This window comes from Onychomys torridus, chromosome 16 (genome assembly GCF_903995425.1).
Source record: "Onychomys torridus chromosome 16, mOncTor1.1, whole genome shotgun sequence".
In the NCBI taxonomy this organism is placed as follows: Eukaryota; Metazoa; Chordata; class Mammalia; order Rodentia; family Cricetidae; genus Onychomys; species Onychomys torridus.
Genome location: NC_050458.1, coordinates 47,024,891 through 47,046,560, shown reverse-complemented (window position 1 = coordinate 47,046,560; position 21,670 = coordinate 47,024,891). Strand labels below are relative to the sequence as shown.

Genomic DNA, 21,670 nt, shown 5'->3' with positions numbered 1-21,670 from the left:
CACTAGAAAGGCCGAGCTTCCAAACAGTCAGTATCCAGTAATGACCCGTAGGAATGCTGTGGAAGCCTGTTGTCAATCCAGAGCTGAGCTGAGTCACATGTGATGCGTTCACCACACCAGCTGGCTAGGTCAGGCTCTGCCCAGCCCAGAGCCATGGAGAAGGGGAACTAGAGACTGCTGTGATCTCTTCCTCTTTGCAGCCAGCCTCCCTGTCCCCAGGAGGTCCCCAGCCATGCCCAATGCTTATGCTTGTGCCAACCTTGATGAGGATTTGCAGGTCCTCCAGGTCTTTGCCGTCCCACTTGTCAAAAGGCTCCAAGAGCTGCAGGCGCTGGCTGGTAGGGCTCACGTCCACCCGCTGCCCACTGCTGTCCTTGGGGGGGTGCTGGTAGGTGTCCTGCCCTGGGTCAAAGTCCTACAGAAGGAGTGGAGACACATGGCCTGAACCCTTACTCCCTACATGGACGCCTCATAGATCACAAGCTTCCCTATGCCCCAAACCTCACTTGTCTTCAGTGTTAGCCCACCTCGAATGGGCCCAGGCAGCTAGGCCAAGGCACACCTTTGGCTAACCACACAAAATGGAGCATCTGCTCACCGATCGGGGAAGCTCATCTGCATCTGGAGCCTCCAGCTTGAACTTCTTGCCATCCTTGCCTGTCAAGAAGTCGGTTTCTGGGTTGAACTTAAGGGTTCCTGCAATGGCCAGGGCTGTGACAATCTGAAATGGAGGAGGCCAGTTTGCTGGTTAGCACTAGCCACCCACACCTACCTATCCAGGCCCATCTTCTTTCTTCTTTTTTTTTTTTTTTTAAGCTGAGGATCGAACCCAGGGCCTTGCGCTTGCTAGGCAAGCACTCTACCACTGAGCTAAATCCCCAACCCATCTTCTTTCTTCTTTAAAATTATTTTTATTTTGTGTGTGAATGTGCATGTGGTATGTGTGTGTGCAAATAAGTGCCAAAGAATAGATGTTGGGGTCAGAAAAAAACTTTGTATGATCTTCTCCTTCCACCTTTATGTGTGTGTGTGTGTGTGTGGGGATTCTGGACATTGAACTCAGGTCTCTAGGGTCACGTGTAGCAAGCACTTTTATCTGCTGACCCTCAAGGTCTCATGATGAACCTGGAGCTTTCCCGTTTGGCTAGGCTGGCCGGCCAACAAGCCCCAGGGATTTTTTTTAATGTGGGTGCTGAGAAGTCAAACTCAGATCCTCACACGTGTGTAGCAAGATCTTCACCGACTGAACCATCTCCCTCTCCCCAGGGCCCTCTTCTGAAGCCAGAGCGGCAGGGCTGTCTTTAGGACCAGGAGCCACCAGGCCTACAGAGTACTCAAGAACCCAAGGGCAATTTGGCCTCTACAATGGCTGCCAGGGCCTGAACGTAGCGTCCCTGGGCTGGGCCAGCACTACTATGGCACTTTCCCGTCTCTTGCAGTGTGTGTCCTGGACCGATGGGAAGGAGGAGGCCCAGTGCACAAATGCTTTAGTGCTGAAAAGACTCTTGCTGGCAGGAAAGAAGAGCCAAGAACCATTTCCTCACTTAGCAAGAAGAGCTTCCGGATCATTCAGTCAAGTCAAGGGATTAGCCTATAAGGTGGGACATCCACTCAGCGCCTAAGACACATCAGCTGATTCAGTGCTCATAATATCAGCAAAGGCACATTTCTACTGAATGTAGAAACTGAGCTGGAGACACACTTGTGGCCTCAGCCACTCACAAGGAAGGGAAGAGGAAGGGGGCAGGAGGGGGAGAGAGAACCACAAGCAAGCATTCACATACCTCTCACATGACCCTACAAGGTAGGTAAGGGGACCAAGCTCATGGAGTTGGAAGAGCAAGGATAGTGAAATGCCACAGTCCATTCTCTACTAACCGTGCTGAATGGTTGAGACCCTCAAGAGCTGAGGGAGACCCAGGTGGGAATCACCAAGACAGCATTCTGTTTGATGAATGACAAGGCCATGCCTCGTGGCTTCCCCTTGGATAACTCACATTAGCAGTGATTGCTGCTGGGTAGGGACTGATAGGAGAGATTATTTTGCCCTTTTCTATTTTCTGGGACTTTCTATAATGCCAACCCTAAGCAGCCCATCTCCCTACCTTTCCTTTGACCCACCAGGAAAAGGACCCCAAAGGTAGTTTCAGGTATGCCTGGCCAATGTAGTCTCACCTCTGGGGATGTGACAAAGGCATGGGTCTCAGGATTGGCATCATTGCGACCTGTGAAGTTCCTGTTGTAGGAGGTGACGATTGTATTCTTCTCTCCCTTCTTGATGTCTTTCCTGCAAGAGCAGAGGGGACAGGACTGGAGATATCCAGCCTTGTCACATGGGCTGTCCAGAAGCCAGGTGGTCTGGGTGCATACCTAGCTCATGACAGGAGGGAATGGGAAGGCCCTAAAAACGTTGCCTCCTCTGAGGGACTCAGGCACATGGAGCAGGGGCAAACTCAAGATCAACAGGTCGCATCTGAGACTGAGGACACAGTCTCAGATGCACAGTCCAGCCCGAGGCCTGAGTCTCCTCGCCTGGGCAGCTCTATCAGAACCACCTGCTTGCTTGCTAGGATGCATCTTGTCAGCCTCTGCCAGCCAGGGCTGGAATGCACCTTGAGCAGCCTCTGGCCGCTCAGGGCTTCAGCAGGGCTCTTTCTAATCTGGGTGCCCAGCCATGTCTGACAAGGACTTCTAACATGTAGCAGTCCCTGGAACCAGAGGCCTTAGGCTGGAATCTTCTTTCTACTGTTTCTTCCAGTCAGCACTCTAAATCCAAGGAGGCAGAGGTGGACCTCTCAGGGATGCTCTACTTACCTGTCCCACTGGCCGATGCAAGGGCCACAGGCATTGGCCAAAACAACGCCGCCCACATCCCTCAGGATCTGTGCCTGCAGAGGACAAAGAGGACAAGGACCTGTCAGGTCCAGGCCCAATGCGGATGGCAATGGGTAAGGCAGCAGCCTGGGGGATGAAAAGCTGTGCCTGCATTGCCTTAGCCCAAGAGGTCGTGGCGTGTCCTGTCCTGAGCATGCATCAGCAGGCATGGTGGGAAGCAAAGGGCAGGCACAGGCGGAAACTCACATAACCATCCCGCTCAATGGTGGCTCGGATCTGCTCAGAGCCGGGTGTGATGGTGAACTGGGACTTGCACTTGAGTCCATGGGCCAGTGCCTGCTTGGCCACAGCTGCTGACCGTCCCATGTCCTCATAGCTTGAGTTGGTGCAGCTGCCAATCAAACCTGGTATATGTGGGTGGTAAAGTCAAAAGTCAGGAGAGTATGACCAGGTCTCCATCTGGACAGAGTTCACCCACTGATCTGGCACAGAGATTATTTCTACAGACATGCTGGAAGAACCTGAGTATCAATAATAAAGAAAGCTACTCATGACCCAGTCACTAACATTCACTCACCAGGACGTTGAACATAGGTCATGGCAAATCCACTTTCACACCCATTTTTTTTTTTTCCCCCAGGGCTGAGGACCGAACCCAGGACCTTGCGCTTGCTAGGCAAGTGCTCTACCACTGAGCTAAATCCCCAATCCCTCACACCAATTTTATACACAGTGTAAGTACACATAAAACCCAAAAGGGCGCCAGGTGGTGGCGGTGGTAGCACACACCTTTAATCCCAGCACTAGGGAGACAGATGCAGGGCAATCTCTGAGTTCCAGGCCAGCCAGGGCTACACAGAGAAACCCTAACTCCAAACAACAAAAACTAAACCAAACCAAAACCCAAAGTTTTTTTTTTTTTTTTTTGAGGCAGGGTTTCATGTAGCACGGGTTGATCCTCTTGCCACACCCTCCTGAGTGCTAGGGTCATAAGCATGCACACTATGCCCCACATTAGGGTTCATACTAACACATTCACAATGATTATTGCTAATGGAAGCTGACAGGCTAATTTTTCTTACACACTATCTAGGATTTTCTGTTTCTGCTTGCTTTGATTTTTGTTTTGTTTATTTTCTTCCTTTCTTTCTTTCTTTCTTTTCTTTTTCTTTCTTTTTTTTTTTTTTTGAGACAGGGTTTCTCTGTGTAGTCCTGGCTGTCCTGGAACTCACTCTGTAGACCAGTCTGGCCTCGAACTGAGCTCCACCTCCCTCTGCCTCCCAAGTGCTGGGATTAAAGGTGTGCCCCATGGCCTGTTCTGCTGTCTGCTTGTTCTGTAATCTCGGCAACAAAAGATCTTAAAGTTTTTGTTAAATTGGTCATAGCAGGGCACTCCTTTAATCTCAGCACTCAGAAGGCAGAGGCAGGAGGATCTCTGTAAGTTTAAAGCCGCTATGGTCTATATAGATAGTTCTAGGATAGCCAGGGCTACATAGGGAGCCCCTGTCTCAAAAAGATAAAAAGGGGGTTGGGGATTTAGCTCAGTGGTAGAGAGCTTGCCTAGCAAGCATAAGGCCCTGGGTTCGATCCTCAGCTCAAAATAAACAAACAAATAATAAAATAAATAAAAAGTGAATTATGAAAAAGTTCAGTAGAGGGCTTACAGATTGAGTTCCAGGGCAGCAGAGGCTACTCAAAGAAACCCTATCTTGAAAACAAAACCAAACAAAATCAGTAGTATGAATGACAGGATACTATCTATTGATATCATATCAAGTTTCTCCTATCAATACAGACATTTTTTTTTCTTTTTTTGGAAAACAGGGTCTCATTATGTAGCCTTGGCTGGTCTTGAACTCACAGACATTCACTTGCCCAGCCTCTTGGTGCTGGAACTAAAAGCAGTTACTACCATGCCTAGTTAGCAGTTTATTTTTTAATTATTCAACCGTCTTTTTAAATATAATTTACTTCAAGCTAGTAAGGGTGAGCATTCTCTGTAATATTATTTAATGCTAGACGCTGTAGCGGGGCAGACTCACGGGAGCCAGGCTTGCTTTCTCAGGTTTCTCTTCTTAAGTGAAGATGTGGATTAGCAGGTAGCATAGGCATACGTTACTGGAAATGACTTAGTGTTATCTGGAGGCCAAGTCTAACAGTGAGCTGTGCTGGCTCTGGAGACTCCAAGCACTCCCTCTTCTCCACAGTGACTACTTCCGAGGCGTCCTCTGATGAACAGTGAGCTGAGTTTCCTCTTTGGTTTGTGTTTGGAAGCAGCTTGCTGAGAGCACAAGCTATTAAGCAGCAGAGCCAGGATTCAAACCAAGGCCTTGTGAGTGCAGGACCCCGGCTCTGGACACAGCATGCCAGTGCATCTGCACATGGGAAGCGTGTCAACAGCGCATGACCGCTATGACTTGTGTTCGTACAGAAGTATATTTATATAAAGATGTGTGTGTTCGTATACACAACACACAGGAACATTCCCAAAGAACATTTTTCCGGTTAAGGGTTGGAGGTATTTTAAGACTCTTCTGTGCATATTCACTACGCTACAATAAATAGTATTCTTTCTATACCAAGCAGAGCTGAATATTTGAATATTCATACCTACCTCAGAAAGGGCCTGCCTCAAGAAGCACCATAAGGTGGCTGTCCACAGCTCTGGGCAGAGCTGCTAGCCCAGAACCTATGAACCTGAGACGGTGGAAGACACTCACCCACTCTGATGTCCAGAGGCCAGCCTTCCTTCTCTGCCACAGTGCCCACTTCTGCTACGGGGTGAGCCAAGTCAGGGGTAAAGGGTCCATTGATGTGCGGCTTTAGCTGCAAAGATGGCACAGAGCAGTGAGGATGGACCCGTTTCACATATTGCCCATATTTCCATAGAAGGAAAGGCTCAACTGTGTCATAGGAGACAAGTCGCAAAGAACACCTGGAATTACACTTATTTACACACACACACACACACACAAACACACACACACACACACACACACACACACGAACTGAAGGTTAAGAGTGATGTGCCTCACTTCAGGTCACAAGTAGATGGTAGAGGTACAGAAACAGGGCCGTCTGCCTCACAAGCCCTAACCTCCCAAATTACACTGTGTTTGGAGGAGCTGGGCCTGGTGGTGAGGCCTGTACTCAGCTCCTTGAGAGGCTGAGGCAGGAGGACCGTAAGTTTAAAGTCTAGCTGGGTTCCAAAGTTAGTTCAAGGAGAGCTTGAGTAACTTAGTGAGACCTTGTCTTACAACAGAAAGAAGAGAGCTGGGAACACGGACCTGTGGACTGAGCCTGTCTAGGATTTGAGAGCTCTGGGTTCAACTGTACTAGGTCCGGATGGATCAAAAACGTTCCTACTGGAATCTTCTGACAGACAGGCCCTGTGGCAGGGCTAACAAATGCAATGTGCACAGCAGAGTGACTGGCACAACCCATCAGTACACCAGACTGTTACACCTTGGGTTCACACTTGGTGAACTGAGACCTACAGAGGCAGATCAGCTTGCACAGGTCGACAGAACCAAGGCGGGCACTGGACTTCACACGCCTGGCTTCTGTTGCTCTACAGGCCTTTGCTGGCTCTCTGCACACCTGCTCTGCAAGCCTCAGGATGCCAGCTCACTGCAATGTGCCCTATGATCGCCAAGCAAAGTGAGCCCCAGGCCAGTTCCTGGCTTCCTCTAACGTTGGGGGCGGCAAATGGACACTAAGATCAGACTTGCTTTCCCCATGGCTGTCTCCTCCTGTCTACTCCCCATTCCTGCCTGACTTAGGCCCTAGAAATCAAGGGCCAACTGCCCTGTGGGGGTACTGGTAGGACCCATCCCCCTCATGCCCAGTGCCCAAAATGAAAAGTCCCACCCTCAGCAATCCCCCACACCCAATTCCCTCCCTCACCTCATTGAGGTTAATTTCAATCAGTTGGTCATACTGGCAGCCGGGGTCAGGCACTAAGTGATCCTTGAATTCTTCAGCTAGACTGGCAATATCTGGAATCACCAGGGGAGGAAAATGAAACAGAAATTGGTTTTGAGACTTGTTTATTTGTACACCTGGGCCAGACACCTGCCGCAGCAGGTTCAGGCAGTAACTAAGTCAATAGAGGGGAAAATCCAACAGCACAGATGCTGTCCCTGCCCATCAGGACCTCAGCCTCCTGCACAGGTTGTCAGTGAGCCAAGACGAGGAGACCTCATGAGACACGCAGGCTATGGAAAATGAGGTACTGGAGTTAACAAGCACACTCTACCTCACAGTGTGTGAGGAACAGATTTCATTTTCCCTCTGAGAGGGTTCCTCTGTGTAGCCCTGGCTGTCCTGGAACTCACTCTGTAGACCCGGCTGACCTCAAACTCAGAGATACACCTGCCTCTGCCTCCTGATCTGGGATTAAAGGCGTGCACCATCACCCACCCATGAGGAGCAAAATTTTTAAATTTTTTCTTTCTTTTTTTTTATTATTATTATTTTGTTTTTAAATCTATGTGTATTAGTGTTTTGCCATGGGAGGTTTTGGGTCCCCTGAAATGGAGTAAGCTGCCATGTGGGTGCTGGGAATTGAACCCAGGTACTCTGGAAGAGCACTGAGCTCTTTCCAGCCCCAAGGAACAGAAATTTTTTGTTTGTTTGTTTGTTTTGTTTTTTGAGACAGGGTTTCTCTGTGTAGCTTTGCGCCTTTCCTGGAACTCACTTTGGAGACCAGGCTGGCCTTGAACTCACAGAGATCTACCTGCCTCTGCCTCCCGAGTGCTGGGATTACAGGCATGTGCCACCAGCGCCCGGCTTGCAGGGACTTTTGTGCCTCTACTTGCAGCCAGCCTGGGGACACCAGGGCTAAGGACTCGTGCCCTCGGGACAAGAGTACAACATGGCTGTATGCTCACACCGCTCCACCCCTATGAGCTCACCTGCTCGGCCTGTCTTGCTCAGGTACTTCTTCATCCTGTGGTTGTATGGGAACACTGATGTGGTGGCCCCAATTTCTGCACCCATGTTGCAGATTGTTGCCATGCCTGTGGAGAAACACAGCCCAAGGCGTGAGGATGCTGGGCAGCTAGGTGTGAGCTCCAGTACCTGCAAGGTGGGCACAAAGCTCTTCATATAGTGAGCTGCATCACTTCCTTCCTGGTCTATAAGGCCACCTAGTGGCAATAGGTATTCACCCCTCAGAGCCCATGGCCAATGAACAGACTTCAGCCTTCACAAGCAGAATTCTAGCTGAGAGTCTGGCTTCTGCTCAGCAGAGCACATAGCCATTGTGTACTGAGGCTAGACATGGCCAGCCACTGCCTAGAAGTTACTGTGTCTATCTTGCTCAGAATGGTTCAAGATCATCATAAACAAATAAATACCAGTACTGGACTTAGGTCTAGGTCTGTTTGCCTGCTGTTCTGCCTTCTTTCAGCTACACCATGATGCTACATAAACATTTTTCTAAGTTTGAGCAATAAGAATGGAATAAATCAGGTACAGAGCATATACCTGTAGTCCTAGCTACTTGGGGGGCACAGACATAAAGCTGCTTGAGCTCAGGGAGTTGAAGGCCAGCTAGAGCAACAAAGAATGGAATGGACCACTGTTTGGACCAGAGAGCATCTTGAAGCACTGGTGTGGCTCAGAGATATCCTGGCTTCTGTCAGGGCCTGTTCACAGCTTCTTCACAGCTGGGTTATGTCACAGTGGTTAGAGTGAGCTCTTGTTAACTAAGGGGTAGAACAATTTTGCAGGCTACTACAGGGTCTCTGGGATTTTAACGGATCATGCAAGACAGTCCTGTACTGTTCTTGGCCAGGCCCCAGCAGCAGAAGCTAAAGCTTCCCAATCAGAGCAGCCACAAGGAAGTTCCTGTCTCTTTACAGAGGTTTTCAGCTGTTCTGTCGGAGCAGCAGGAGGCCCCTAGCCTGACCTCCACTGCTACATGTCCTCAGTCCACACACTGCCAGGACAGCCTCAAGGGAAGGCCACTACAACTTCTGTTTCAGGCACATGACTCAGCCCAGAGTTAGGGACAGTGTGTGGGGCTGTCGTCCTCACCAGTGCAGGAGATGGAGTCGACACCAGGCCCATGGTATTCCACAATAGCACCTGTGCCACCTTTCACCGTCAGGATGCCTGCCACTTTCAGGATCACATCTTTGGGTGAGGACCAACCAGAGAGGGAGCCTGTCAGCTTCACACCGATCACCTGCAACAGTGGACATGACAGTTACAGGCCCTATGCACCACATAGTATGTTCCAGTTAGGAATCAAGGAACAGAGCTTGTGTTCCCACTCCTCACAAGAGAGAATCTAGCCTGGCTCAGCATTTGGGACCCACAGTCCCCCATGCACCCCCACCAGCCTCCCTTCTAGCCAGGCCAGAGCAAGTCCTTCCTTAGCCCTCACCTTGGGACACTTCAGCTCCCAGGGGATCCCAGCCATGACGTCCACAGCATCAGCACCCCCTACTCCAATGCAGATGCCTCCCAGGCCACCACCATTGGGGGTGTGGGAGTCAGTGCCAATCAGAAGAACTCCAGGATATGCATAATTTTCTAGAATGATCTAGAAAAAAAAAAATCAAAGATATTAAGCTTAAAAGTCTTCAGCCCAGAATGTAAATGGGACACAAAAAAGGATCTACAGAGCTATCCTCACTGACACCAGACCACCCGGCCATGCCAGGTATTCTTGAAGTATGGGGTAGGGGACAGCCTCATTTAATTTAAGCTACTCCTATATGGCCAGGCTGCCTGGGCTCATGAAGAGCTGTGTGACTTGGGCCTGTAAATGCCTCCCTGTGCCTGTCTCTTCATTTACAGTAATAAAAACACCCAGGTCATCTTAACTTCAGGATGTGCTAAGACCCACACACACTGGCACATGAGTGTCCATTGATGGGCCTGGGACAGCTGTGATGAAGAAAGAACTCCCAATAGACTCTCAGCCTCGAGCAGTGAACTGTCCAGGGCAGGTGGTACGCCGCCCAGGCTTCTCATCAGCGTAGACCGTTCCGTCAGGAACAGACTTCAGTTCCCACAGGGCATTTAAGTAAGTACCAAGATGTAGCGAATTTCTTCAGTGTCTGAGAATCCGCCTCCCAAGCCTCTGTACCCTGGAGGTCGCTCTGATAACCAACAGCTTGCTCATCACCCACCCAGGACTGCTTCATCCAAAGCTCCTCCAGCTATGAAGAAGGCCAGGGGCTGAGTGCTCTCTAGAACACCAGCTGAGAAAGCAGAGGCAGTACCCACATCAGTCATACCCACTGTCCAGGACCCTCCAAGGGGCTGGACTCACTGGAAGGTAGGGGTCCAGCCCACTCTGTGCCTGGGTGTTTAGCTACCACCTCCTGGTTCCGTGAGGCCTTGGGCGAGACACTCGACCTCCCGAGGCTTCAGCTTCCTCTTCTACACAAACAGCCCATCTCACTAGATGACTGTGGTGACTGAATGCCATCATGCCATACAGCTGGGAGAGGCAATATTTGATTATTCTGCAGGAAGCTCCTTCACCCGGGCCTGTTCATCTGCCTGGTGAGATCAGCCCACTCACAGGCACTAGGCAGAACAAAGGTGATGAGATGTGAGGGCTCTAGGAATTATAGGCACTGAATGTGGGCAGAGCCCCTGGGACATCACAGACACCCAGGTCTCCACATGAGGTGAGGCATCCACCCATGGACTCAGCAGGGCATGAAGAGCCTCCACCCCTTTAAAATGGAAAGGGCTGGAGAGGCCAATGCCTTCCACAAAGTGTGGCACCTATACAGAGGAGCAGGCTGGTACTGCTCTCCATTTCTCGGCCCTTCCCTTGCCTCCACCACATGCTAAGATTTGAGAGTAGCAATCCCTAACGCTCCACAAGGTTGGGAAAGTTAGATTTATGACGGTGAGGCACACAGAATTCCTGGGGTAATGTGGTATAGCCGCACATGGAGTTAACATCCAGGAGAGAGGTTACTGCAGACCTAAGGACTACAGGACTCTTCATCTCAGATAGTAATCTGTCCAGCTGTGACAGTAACCTCAGCAATCTATGAACACTGATAAAGAGATGGAGCGAGGGCCACAAGTGTGTATTTTGTATACCCGTTTGTTATGAGTCAGGTCCTGCTATATTACATAACTCAGGTGGGTCCTGAACTTGGGATCCTCTTCCCTCAGCTCCCAAGTGCTGACATTACAGGCATCACAATCACATTTTAGGCTAGACTAACATCTAGAACATAACATTAGAACTCAACCATACATGGACACACACACACACAGTGAGGACCCAATCTGTACTCACCTGGCCCATCCTCAGAGCCACACCCGTGTCTACAGAGCACACGACACAGTGGAGACAGCACAGGACACCCACTGGGAACATAACTTAAAGGGCCACAGAGGCTCCCCTGGGGCCTGAATGCAGGGGGCAGGAAGGCCAGGGAGGTCAAACAGGTTAACAGTAAGTTAGAAAGCTAAAGCAGGGTCTGCCAGCTCAATGGTGACAAGGCTGGGGTTCCGTTTGAATGAAAGGGGCTGTGACAAGGAGGGACAGAAAAGTAAAGCCACATGGTACACAAACAGTGTGGTGGTTTGAATATGAATGGCCTCCACAGGCCCATGTATTCAAACGCTAGCCACCAGGGTGAAAAGATTGGAAGGATTTGGAGGAAGGGTGTCACTGGGGGTGAGCTCTGATTTTAAAAGCCCAAGCCAAGCCCAGACTCTTGATCCGGCCTAGGGATCAGGAGGTAGTTCACAGCTACTGCTCCAGCGTCTGCCTGCACGCTGCCATGCTCCTCCATCATGACAACAATGGACTGTAAACAAGTCCCTAGTCAAATGCTGTGCGACAATGCTCGTGGACACTATACATCTGTCACTCCTATTGGTTTAATAAAACATTGATTGGCCAGTAAGCAGGCAGGCAGTGTAGGCAGGGTGACCAGATGAGGAGAAAGCTGGGAAGAGATGGAATTGCCAGACAGACAGACAGGAAGAAAGATGAGGATGCTGGACTGAGAAAAGGTACCAAGCCACAGGGCTAAACATAGACAAGAATTATGGGTTAATTTAAGAGGAAGAGCTAGTCAGTTATAAGCCTGAGCAACAGGCCACACAGTTTATAATTAATAGAAGCCTCTGTGTGTTTATTTGGAACTGAACATAGGCGGGACCAGGCGGGACAGAAACTCCATCTACAGTTAAAGCTTTTCTTTTATAATAATTGCCTTGGTCATGATTGTTTCTTCACAGCAACAGATCAGAGACTAAAACACATGGTTCCTGGAAATGTTATATTTTAAGAATCATGCTGGGGGTCGGGGAGTTAGCTCAGTGGTAGAGCACTTGCCTAGCAAGCGCAAGGCCCTGGGTTCAGTCCTCAGCTCCAGAAAAACAAAGAAAAAAAAAACAAAAAAAAAAAAAAAAGAGAATCATGCTGAATGCTTAGTAGGGACCAAGGGCATCCACCACTCACAGCTCCAACTTAGGCTTAAGAACTGCCAAAAAGGCCTAGGCCTTTGAGCTAAAATGGAATGGGGGTATCTGGATTGGGGTGCCTTCCATAGCAAAAGGCCAACTGAAAGTAGGTCCATATGCCTTCATGCCCTATTCCAGAGAAAGACTCTGGTCCTTGCAGGCTGTGTGTCATGGTAGCCCTGTCACCCTGTCCTCAAGGGCAATGCAGTAACCCATTCTTGGCTCTGGTCTCAAAGCTGGGCAGAGCCAGGGGCCCAAGCAGGGTGAGATGACAAGCTGACTCAGCTCCTCTGCAAGGAGCAGGTAGCAAGGCCTGGGATGGAGGTAGGGAGAAGAGTCACCTTGAAATGCAGAGGATGGGTAGTTAATGAACATACACTAGGCTAGTCCTCAGCAGCCCCCTTTGATAGAAGGAAAGCAGTACCCCCCCCCCACATTTTTGTTTTGTTTTTTGAAACAAGGCCTCAATATGTAGTCCAGAACTCACAAAGATCTACCAGCCTCTGCCTCTTCCAATATTGAGATTAAAGGTGTATGCCTCCCTGCCTGGCCAACGTTCATTCATTTATTCATTCTGAAGAAGGGTCTCACATTGTAGCACAGGCTCTTTAGAGTTCAGCTTTGTAGCCCCGGTTGACCTCAAACTCACAACAACCTCTTGCTTCACCTCCTGAGTGCTAGGATTAGAGGTGTGCCTACCATATTGACTATGGAAAAATGTCTGCCAAATTCAACACCATTCTTAGAAGACTCTGGAAAAGCACCTGCCAACATAGCCTATGACATCAGTATTTCCATCCTGCAGAGTCAACTGGCAGAAGGGACCAAGCAGGGCTCCCTGTTCATACAGGTGGCAGAGCATCATGCCGGAGCAGAGCATCTCCTCAGGGCCAGATTCCTACTACACAATTAGCCAGGAGGCTGTCACTAGGTGAGGATATTATTCTCTCTGCCTCACTTTCCTCCTTTGTAAAGTATGTTACAGTAAAATTCGTTACTTCACAAGGTTGTGGTAAGTATTAATAAGTTAGTATCTTCATTATTTTTAAATTTATCCTGGGAAAAGAGCTCAATTGGTATAGTACTTGCCTTGTGTTTATAGGGCCTTAGATTCTATACCCCAGCACTACAAATAATTGTAATTATTTTTTAAAATTCTTTCAGATGTACTCACTTATGTGTATGAATGTTTTGTTCACATGTATGTCTACGCACCATGTGAACACCTGGGACCTGTGAAGTCAGGATAGGGCTTCACACCCCCTGGATCAGCTACCTACACAACCGGACTAAACACTTATGAGGAAAACAATACACACAAAACAACATATTAGAGAATGTAGCTGAAAAGCACATCTGGGGTTCCCCATCACCATAGAAAGAACAGTACTTGAACTACAGGTATGAACCAACATATCTAACTTCTATCCCTTCCTCTAAGCATGCTAAGCAAGCATTTATATTTCTGTAAACTATAGTTACAAACCTATAATCCCAGTACTCAGGATGATATGGCCCCAGCACTCCAGTTCAACTCTCTCAAGCCTCAAGTCCCCAGCAGGCCTGGAACATGCTGTCTCGTTACCAGAGTGAAACCCGGCCTTGGGGCCTTTGCAAAGACAGGCTAAGCCATGTATTACCTGGTGAATGATTCCAGATCCAGGCCTCCAGAAGCCCACGCCATACTTGGCACCTGCAGTTGCCAGGAAATTATACACTTCCTGGTTTATGTCCTATTAAATCAATAACCAGAGCATTAGTTTGATCTGAGATGACCTCACACTCCATACTCTCTCCCCTGTGGTGCTGACATAATGGCATCGTGAATACAAGTCTTCTCTCATAGGGCTTCTAAAAATAATTCCAGAGGGCTTGGCTGCTGGCCTGCAGTTTCAGCGGGTAGGCCCAGGGAGAGAGACAGGGGGGCAGAGACAGCTCCATCTCCATGACACCTAGCCAGGGGGACAGTCTGGGAAACACATCCCTGTCCTGTGCCTCAGTCTCCTTGTAGAAGGAACAGGGCAGGATACTTGACAAAGGCTCCTTTGGTACTCGATTCCCTAGCCAGGGCCAGCAGCAAAGGGGGTGCCATGTATGGTATCTGTCTACTAGGGTGGACACAGAGTGAGGGGGACTTTCTAAAGGAAGCAAGGGGACCAAGTAGACAACCTGGTTTTGCTTCTCCCTTGAGTTGTGGGTACCTATCTGGAATCTCAGCTACCACTTACTGAATGCAAATGACATCAAGCTATACAGCCCCACAACTCACTTAGAAAGTGGCAAGACTGCTGTCAAATCCACTTTAGAGATGGAAAACCAGAGGCTCAGGTGAGACCAATCCAACCACAGACCTGGAAATCCTGAGAGAATCCAAGGCTATTGCCTCTGAAAAGGGCATAAGACTCCACCTGTGAGCACCTAGCCAGTGCCAGCACATAAGTGCACAGTACTTGGTAATACATTTGACAGGTCCCAGGTAAAAGGCTGCTAACTGGCTGGGCCATTGATCTGAAAGGATGGGACCCACTGTTCCCATTTAGCCTGTCATTTGAAGGCAGTTTCCTGGAGGCAGGGAAGCCTTACAGCACAGCTCTGAGGGCAAACTTTATCTGATAAGGCATGGTCACGGACATGTGAGACTGACCGGTAACAAAAGGGATAGCGCCATAGTAGATTCTAGGTGCTGAAGAGGAGGGACAGGTCCCACACTTCATAAACGCCCTGAAAAAAACTTCATTTAACTCCTGCCAGCCAGTGTGTCCTGAGAGTCCACTTGCTTTCCAAGTAAAGAATCACAGACAAGTTGTGTTATCAGAGCAACCCTGCTAATTAATAATTAAGACACTGGCCTTGTTTTACAAACCAGTCATTGCAAAATTGGGACCCAGGGCAGGAGGGGGGTACAAATGTGTGTTTGTGGGAGGGTGGATGTCTCAAAAGTGATGCTAAAACAGTCTGCTCTGTGCCAGCTGGGCCTTGGGCCTGCCAGCCTTCAACTGTTGCCAGTGTCCTCCCAAAGAGTACTCACTCCCACTGCCAGCGGCAGGAGCAGGGGCCTAGGGCTGGGAGGGACAGGGCCAGATCTCGGAATAGCACTCAGGAAGGTACCATAAGTTTGGAGGCTTGGGATAAGGAGCATGGGTTAGGTTTCACAACAAGATGGGAAACTGAGCTCTGAGGGGCAGTTTCAGTGGTACACAGCCATTGTGAGTTTTGAGAAAAACTCACAAAAGAAATGGCCTGGGAGAAGGCTGTCAGCATGACAGTTCTAGAGTGAGGACCAGATCAGTCCACCACTCCTGCAGCCATGAGATCAGCCCTGAGATTCAGTTCATGGTGCTGCTACACACAGGGACCACCATCCTTTCCCTGGCTGATCCTCAGAGGCCAGAAGAGAGCAGGAGAGAAGGCACATGGATACAGACATGGGAAGATGGGCTGCTGGGGCAGAAAGGACCCTGACTCCAGGCACCAGTATCAGCATCTCTCTCCCTCTCCCTCTCCCTCTCTCTCTCTCTCTCTCTCTCTCTCTCCCTCTCCCTCTCCCTCTCCCTCTCCCTCTCCCTCTCCCTCTCCCTCTCCCTCCCTCCCTCCCTAGCAGTCCTGGAACTCACTCTGTAAACCAGGCTGTTCTGGAACTCAAAAGATCCACCGTGCTGGGATTAAAGGTGTGTGCCACCACTGCCCTGCTTATGTATTTACTATTATAAAAGTGTGTGTGTGTGTGTACTTTAATGTAGGTGCCAACAGAGGCCAGAGGTATCAGATGCCCCGGAGCTGGAGTTGCAGGTGATAGTGAGCTGCTAGATGTGGGTCCCTGATGAACAGTGTGTGCTTTCTTAAGCCTGGGCATCTCCCCAGGCCAGCAGCAGCACTTTCTAACAGCAGATGTTTTCTGTGCCCAGACCAAAGACAGCTGTTATTTCCTAACATCTCCACAACACCAGATTTCATTTCTAGTATTAGGAAGAATTAAGAGCAAGCCTGAAAAATATGCTAAACCCAGCTGGGGCGGGGGGGGGGGGGGGCAGAGCCAGGCAGATCTCTGTGAGTTCAAGGCTAGCCTGGTCTACAGAGTCAGTTCCAGGACAGCCAGGGCTACACAGAGAAACCCTGTCTGGAAAAACAAAAACAGACGAACGAAAATGAAAAACCTTGGGGCTGGTGGGGCATTTGCTGTCACACCAGAGGCTCTGGGTCCACCCTCGGGTCCTCAGTGCCATGAAGACAGGCCGAGTCAAGCAGCTCTTGGGAACTCAGCAGTGCCCCAGCAGACTGCAGCATGGCTCTACCTCCCTCCCCCACGCCACACCCTGCCACCAGTCCCTGTCACCACCTGGGGCTCACCTTGGCCCGGCGCAGGTCTTTCTCACCCCCAACCTGAGCCTCAATCAGATGGTCACAGTGGATGGTTGATGGCACAGCCACCTTGGGCAGCCCACTGCTAATGAACTGTAGCATAGCCATCTGGGCTGTGGCATCCTGCATGGCCACCCGGTCAGGCCGTAGACGCAGGTATGTCTTCCCTCGCTCGATCTCCTGGTTGGCTGGGTCATCCAGGTGTCCGTATACAATCTTCTCTGAGAGTGTCAGAGGCCGGTTCAATCTGTGGGCAGAAGGAAGGTAGCCTGGTGGCAGCAGAAGGAAGGTAGCCTGGTGGCAGCTTTGCGGCTCAACTGCCACAGCCTCTCCCTCTCCATGCTTATGGCAGTGAACAGGCATAGGAGAATCTGTGTGCCCAATTCCAAGATCCACTTGGGCAGGATCCAATCAGTGCTGTTCCCTGTGGCATCTCTAGGACATAGGGAAGTGCCTGGCATTTACTGTGGTGATTTGAAATTTACTTGGAGAACAAGTGAATGTCAGCATCACAGGATAGGCCAGGTGTGGTTGCAACCTAGCACTTGGGAGATGGGGCTCAGGAGTCACATCAATATCATCCTTGGCTATGTACCAAGCTAAAGGCCATGCTAAAGGCCATGGTTACATGAAGTCCTGCTTCCAAAAAAAAAAAAAAAAAAAAAATCAAAATAAACATCATAGAAGATAACAGGTCTAGTTTTTTCACAGAATATTTGCTTTTCTACTACACTACTTTATTATCCAGCAGTTATCAACATACACATCCTCATCTGATGTTAATTACATTCGTTTTTAAAGATATATTTGTATTTTATATGTACGAGTGCTCTATCTGCATGGATAACTTTATGCCAGAATCAGATATCAGATCCCACTGTAGATGGTTGTGAGCCACCATGTGGTAGCTGGGAATTAAACTCAGGTCCTCTGGAAGAGCAGTCACTGATCTTAACCCCTGAGCCATGTCTCCAGCTCTTAATTACATTCTTGTTATTTAATAACCATTCGAACAGACGCAGGTTCAGCGGGAGATGTCAACAGCTCAAACTCAGAGGCTAAAGCCTAAGTCTTGTCTTGGATCCCCTACTTTTGGGGATCCTTTCTCCTGTATCCTTAGCCACACTAAGACACAGGGAACACCATCAACATTACCTTCACTCGACTTGCGACAGCACCGTGCATGAACGTCCACCTCACATGTGCAATGCCTGCTTCTCTATTCCAAAGGTTCCCTGCCCGTCTGACTCACTTGCACCTGAGACGTGTGGCTTTCGGCCCCACCTCTTACTTAGGCTTCCTTCCTAGATCCCAACTCCCTTGGAGGTTCATGGCTCCTTTCCACACAAAGATGAACATGGCAATCGAGCCAATCCCTCAAACAGGCACAGACTCTACCAGGACTCAAGTACTTCCCCCTCATGAGCATCCCACCCACAGACCAAAGTCAATTCTCTACCTACCATCCTAGCCATACAACACAGCAGCCATATATACCCCAACTCTGCCTCCCACCATTCTAGAAACTTCTGATGACGCCTAGGAAGAATCAGAGTCACCCAGAGCCCAAAGGCCGTGGGTGTGTGTGACATGACACCCAGAGTCAGAAGTTCTGGGTTATAGCTGACCCTGTTACTAAACCTATTAAGGGACCAAAGGAACAAACTGGCTTCCCCATGGAGTCCCCTCATCTCCCTACCTTGAAGTACAGGACCAGACTGGAGACAAAAGCTTACACTTACAGCATTTCCTTTGTTTTGAGGCTTGGCCTCAAACTCATGACAGCCATCCATCAGCAGTATAAGATGACGCTGAACTCCACAGCCAATGCCAAGCTGGTCAGGGCTACAGAGCAAGACCCTATCCTCCTCAAACAAACCAACAAAGACATCCCTGAGAAACAGCTTTACAGAGGTATAATCACACTGACAAAGTGCACACAGGGTAAGTAGCTCAGATGTAGAGCAGAAGATGCTAGGCCCTGTACTCAGTCCTTACCACCACCACCACACACACGCGCGCGCGCGCGCGCACACACACACACACACACACACACACACTTAGCACACACACACACATTCACACACACTCACTCACAATACACACACACACACACACACAATACACACATACACTCACACACACACTCACTCACACACAATACACACACACACTTCACACACACACTCACACACACACACACATTCACACACACACACACTCACACACAATACACACACACACACACACACACACACACACACACACACACACACACCATGCCATTTCCAGTCCACCATGGATCTGCACTCTGTCACTGAAGGTGAGTGTCTTTAGGACACTTAATTCTGGGATGTTTTAAAAGATGTATTGTTTGTATGTGTGTGTGGACATGTATAAACAAGTAACTGCAGAAGCCAGATGACCGCACTGGAGTCCCTAGAGCTGGAGTCGTAGGCAGTTGGTTGTAAGCTGCCCAACCTACCTAGGTGACAGGAACTGAACCTGGGGCCTCTGGAAAAGAGCAATGAGCCATCTCTCTAGCCTCTACTTTAGGATTTCTTAGGAACTTTGTGTGTCTAGCTCATTTTCTACTCAGTGCAGATAAGGAAACTGAGGCACTGGGAGGAAAAGTGAGTCCCCCAGGCTACAGTATAAAACTAGAATCAAGGAGCCAGCAGGTGCGCTGCGCCTGTGCCTTCATTCTGACTCTGTGTGGTCAACACTGGCATCGCCAGGATGACCGTGCGCCAAGTGCAGACCCTTTCATTTCTCCTGCCTGCCTGCGCCCAGCTCTAACCTCAGTCCTCTAAGCCCTTGAACTAAGACCTCTTCTCTAAGACCCTAGCTGTGCAGTGCAGTGGCTCAGCCAGCAGTTCTAAGGACCTCCAGGTCTGTGTCATGAGAGCCTCCAGTAAAAACAGCAGGAGCCTGAGGTCCGGGGGCTGGCCATCAGTTTGCAGCAGCATGTCCCAGGCTGGTGGGTGGCAATGACTCACTGTGTGGAACAGAGCTTCTCTTTCTGGGCGCAAGAGAGCTGAAAAATAGCACCAAGACCTTGAAAGTAAATGTCTGAAATGCTAGTTTCAAAAACAAAACACAAACCAGACAAAAAACAACACGACACTGGGCTGGTGGGTTATGGCTCAGCAAGTTATGGCTCTTGCCTGGAAGCCTGATGACCTCAGTGTGACCCACAATGACTACATACACACTAAATACAGTGTGATAAAAAGACCCAAAGCCTGACAAATGAGGGAACATTCATCATTACAGCCATGTGATTGAGGGCGAACTAGGTCCTCTATCTATGTTTATCTGTCCCTTTGTTGTTTCGGGTGGCAGAGACCTAGTTCCTGTCAAAGGCACAGGGTGGAGGAAGAGTCCCCTGGCAATGTTCTAGCCTTTTTAAAAGTTCTTTTTTTTTTTTTTTTTTGGTTTTTCAAGACAGGGTTTCTTTGTGTTAGCTTTGCACCTTTTCTGGAGCTCACGTGGTAGCCCAGGTTGGCCTCGAACTCACGGAGATCCGCCTGGCTCTGCCTCCCGAGTGCTGGGATTAAAGGCATGCACCACTACTGCCTGTCTCTTTAAAGTTCTTTAGACTAGCTTGATCTTGTTCAGGTTTTGTGGATGCAGTCACAGCCACTGGCCATTCATGTTTGATCAAAACATAATATGCATGTTTGAAATTCTCAATGAAATAAAACAATTCTTTAGAATAGAACTGTTTTTGGAATAGGCCCATCTCCACTTTTCCTCTTTGTCACAGTTTTCCACCCCTGGCACTCTGTACACTTGGTGCCAGGTGACTCTGCTATGGGGTTGTTCTCTGCACTGTGGGATGGTTAGTGGTATTATCAGTCCCTACTCACTACATAACAACCCTTCACTGTCTCAGGTAAAGATAATCAAAAATGTCTCTGCACATTGCTGGGTTCTCCTGGGGGCAAATCAACTGTGTAAGAATCACTAGTTTATGGCTACAATGAGAACTGAACAACCCATGTCTGATTACCAGGAACATGCAGATAGTCACTGAACTTCTCTGGTTAATGCAGGGTTGAAAAAAAAAATCAGTGGAAGTTTTTGTTTTGTTAATTTATTGATAAAGTTAAAATTCAAGTATTTCCATTGCCTTAAAAGCTTGGTCCTCTTGTAGGACTCCTAACACTGGGAACAGGGCTGTCTCTGACTCTTACTGGCTTTTTGGACCCTACTCCTCAAACTGGGTCTCCTTGCCCAGCCTTAATATATGGGGAGGTGCTTAGTCTTACTGCAAATCGATATGCCATATTTTGTTGATACTCATGAGAGACCTGCCCTTTTCGAAACAGAAATGGAGGAGTAGATGAGTAGATTGGGGTGTGGGAACAGAGAGAGGAGTAGTGGGAGGGACTTGGAGCGCGCGCGGGGGGGGGGGGGACTTCAGCCGGGATGTAAAATAAATAAATAAATTTATTAAAAATTTTTAAAAAAGAGAGAGTTCAAAGCCAGGAAGGAAAAAAAAAAGTTGGTGGGTTTTTTTTGTTTTTTTTTTTTTTTTTTTTTTTTTGGTTTTTCGAAATAAGGGTTTCTCTGTGTAGCTTTGGTGCCTGCCCTGGATCTTGCTCTGTAGACCAGGCTGGCCTCAAACTCACAGATATCTGTCTGGCTCTGCCTTCCAAGTGCTGGGATTAAAGGTGTGCACCACCACTGCCCAGCTGGTAGTACACACTTTTAATCCCAGCACTTGGGAGGCAGAGACAAGTGGATCTGTGAGTTTGAGGCCAGCCTGGTCTACAGAGCAAGTTCTAGGACAGCTAGGGCTACACAGAGAAACCTTATCCTTAAAAAAAAAAAAACAACCAAAAATACAAACAAACTCTAAATGGCAAGTAATACTTTCTGGTCAAGTTGTCACGAAGCTCACTTCTGTGCCAGCTCTCCTCCCAAGCATGATGAAGAACAGAGTACATATCTCGACGATGAGAGGAAAATCCATTATCTTCCCACTGGGCAGTGGTCAGGGTCTCAAAAA

The 21,670-nt window shown here is 48.9% G+C and overlaps 1 protein-coding gene across 1 annotated transcript in view; it reads right to left on the bottom strand.

The window, feature by feature from the left end:
• The window catches only part of Aco2 (aconitase 2), a 37,082-nt gene that overhangs the window by 2,974 nt on the left and 12,438 nt on the right, over nucleotides 1-21,670 (bottom strand). The window contains exons 4-15 of the mRNA XM_036207742.1: nucleotides 16,642-16,900; nucleotides 13,935-14,027; nucleotides 9,230-9,388; nucleotides 8,878-9,028; nucleotides 7,752-7,856; nucleotides 6,742-6,833; nucleotides 5,556-5,661; nucleotides 3,082-3,239; nucleotides 2,815-2,888; nucleotides 2,176-2,287; nucleotides 599-721; nucleotides 260-415 (exon numbers count right to left, since the gene is read on the bottom strand). Of these exons, the coding sequence (XP_036063635.1) occupies nucleotides 260-415; nucleotides 599-721; nucleotides 2,176-2,287; nucleotides 2,815-2,888; nucleotides 3,082-3,239; nucleotides 5,556-5,661; nucleotides 6,742-6,833; nucleotides 7,752-7,856; nucleotides 8,878-9,028; nucleotides 9,230-9,388; nucleotides 13,935-14,027; nucleotides 16,642-16,900 (1,588 nt within the window). The remainder of the gene's footprint in view (nucleotides 1-259; nucleotides 416-598; nucleotides 722-2,175; nucleotides 2,288-2,814; nucleotides 2,889-3,081; nucleotides 3,240-5,555; nucleotides 5,662-6,741; nucleotides 6,834-7,751; nucleotides 7,857-8,877; nucleotides 9,029-9,229; nucleotides 9,389-13,934; nucleotides 14,028-16,641; nucleotides 16,901-21,670) is intronic.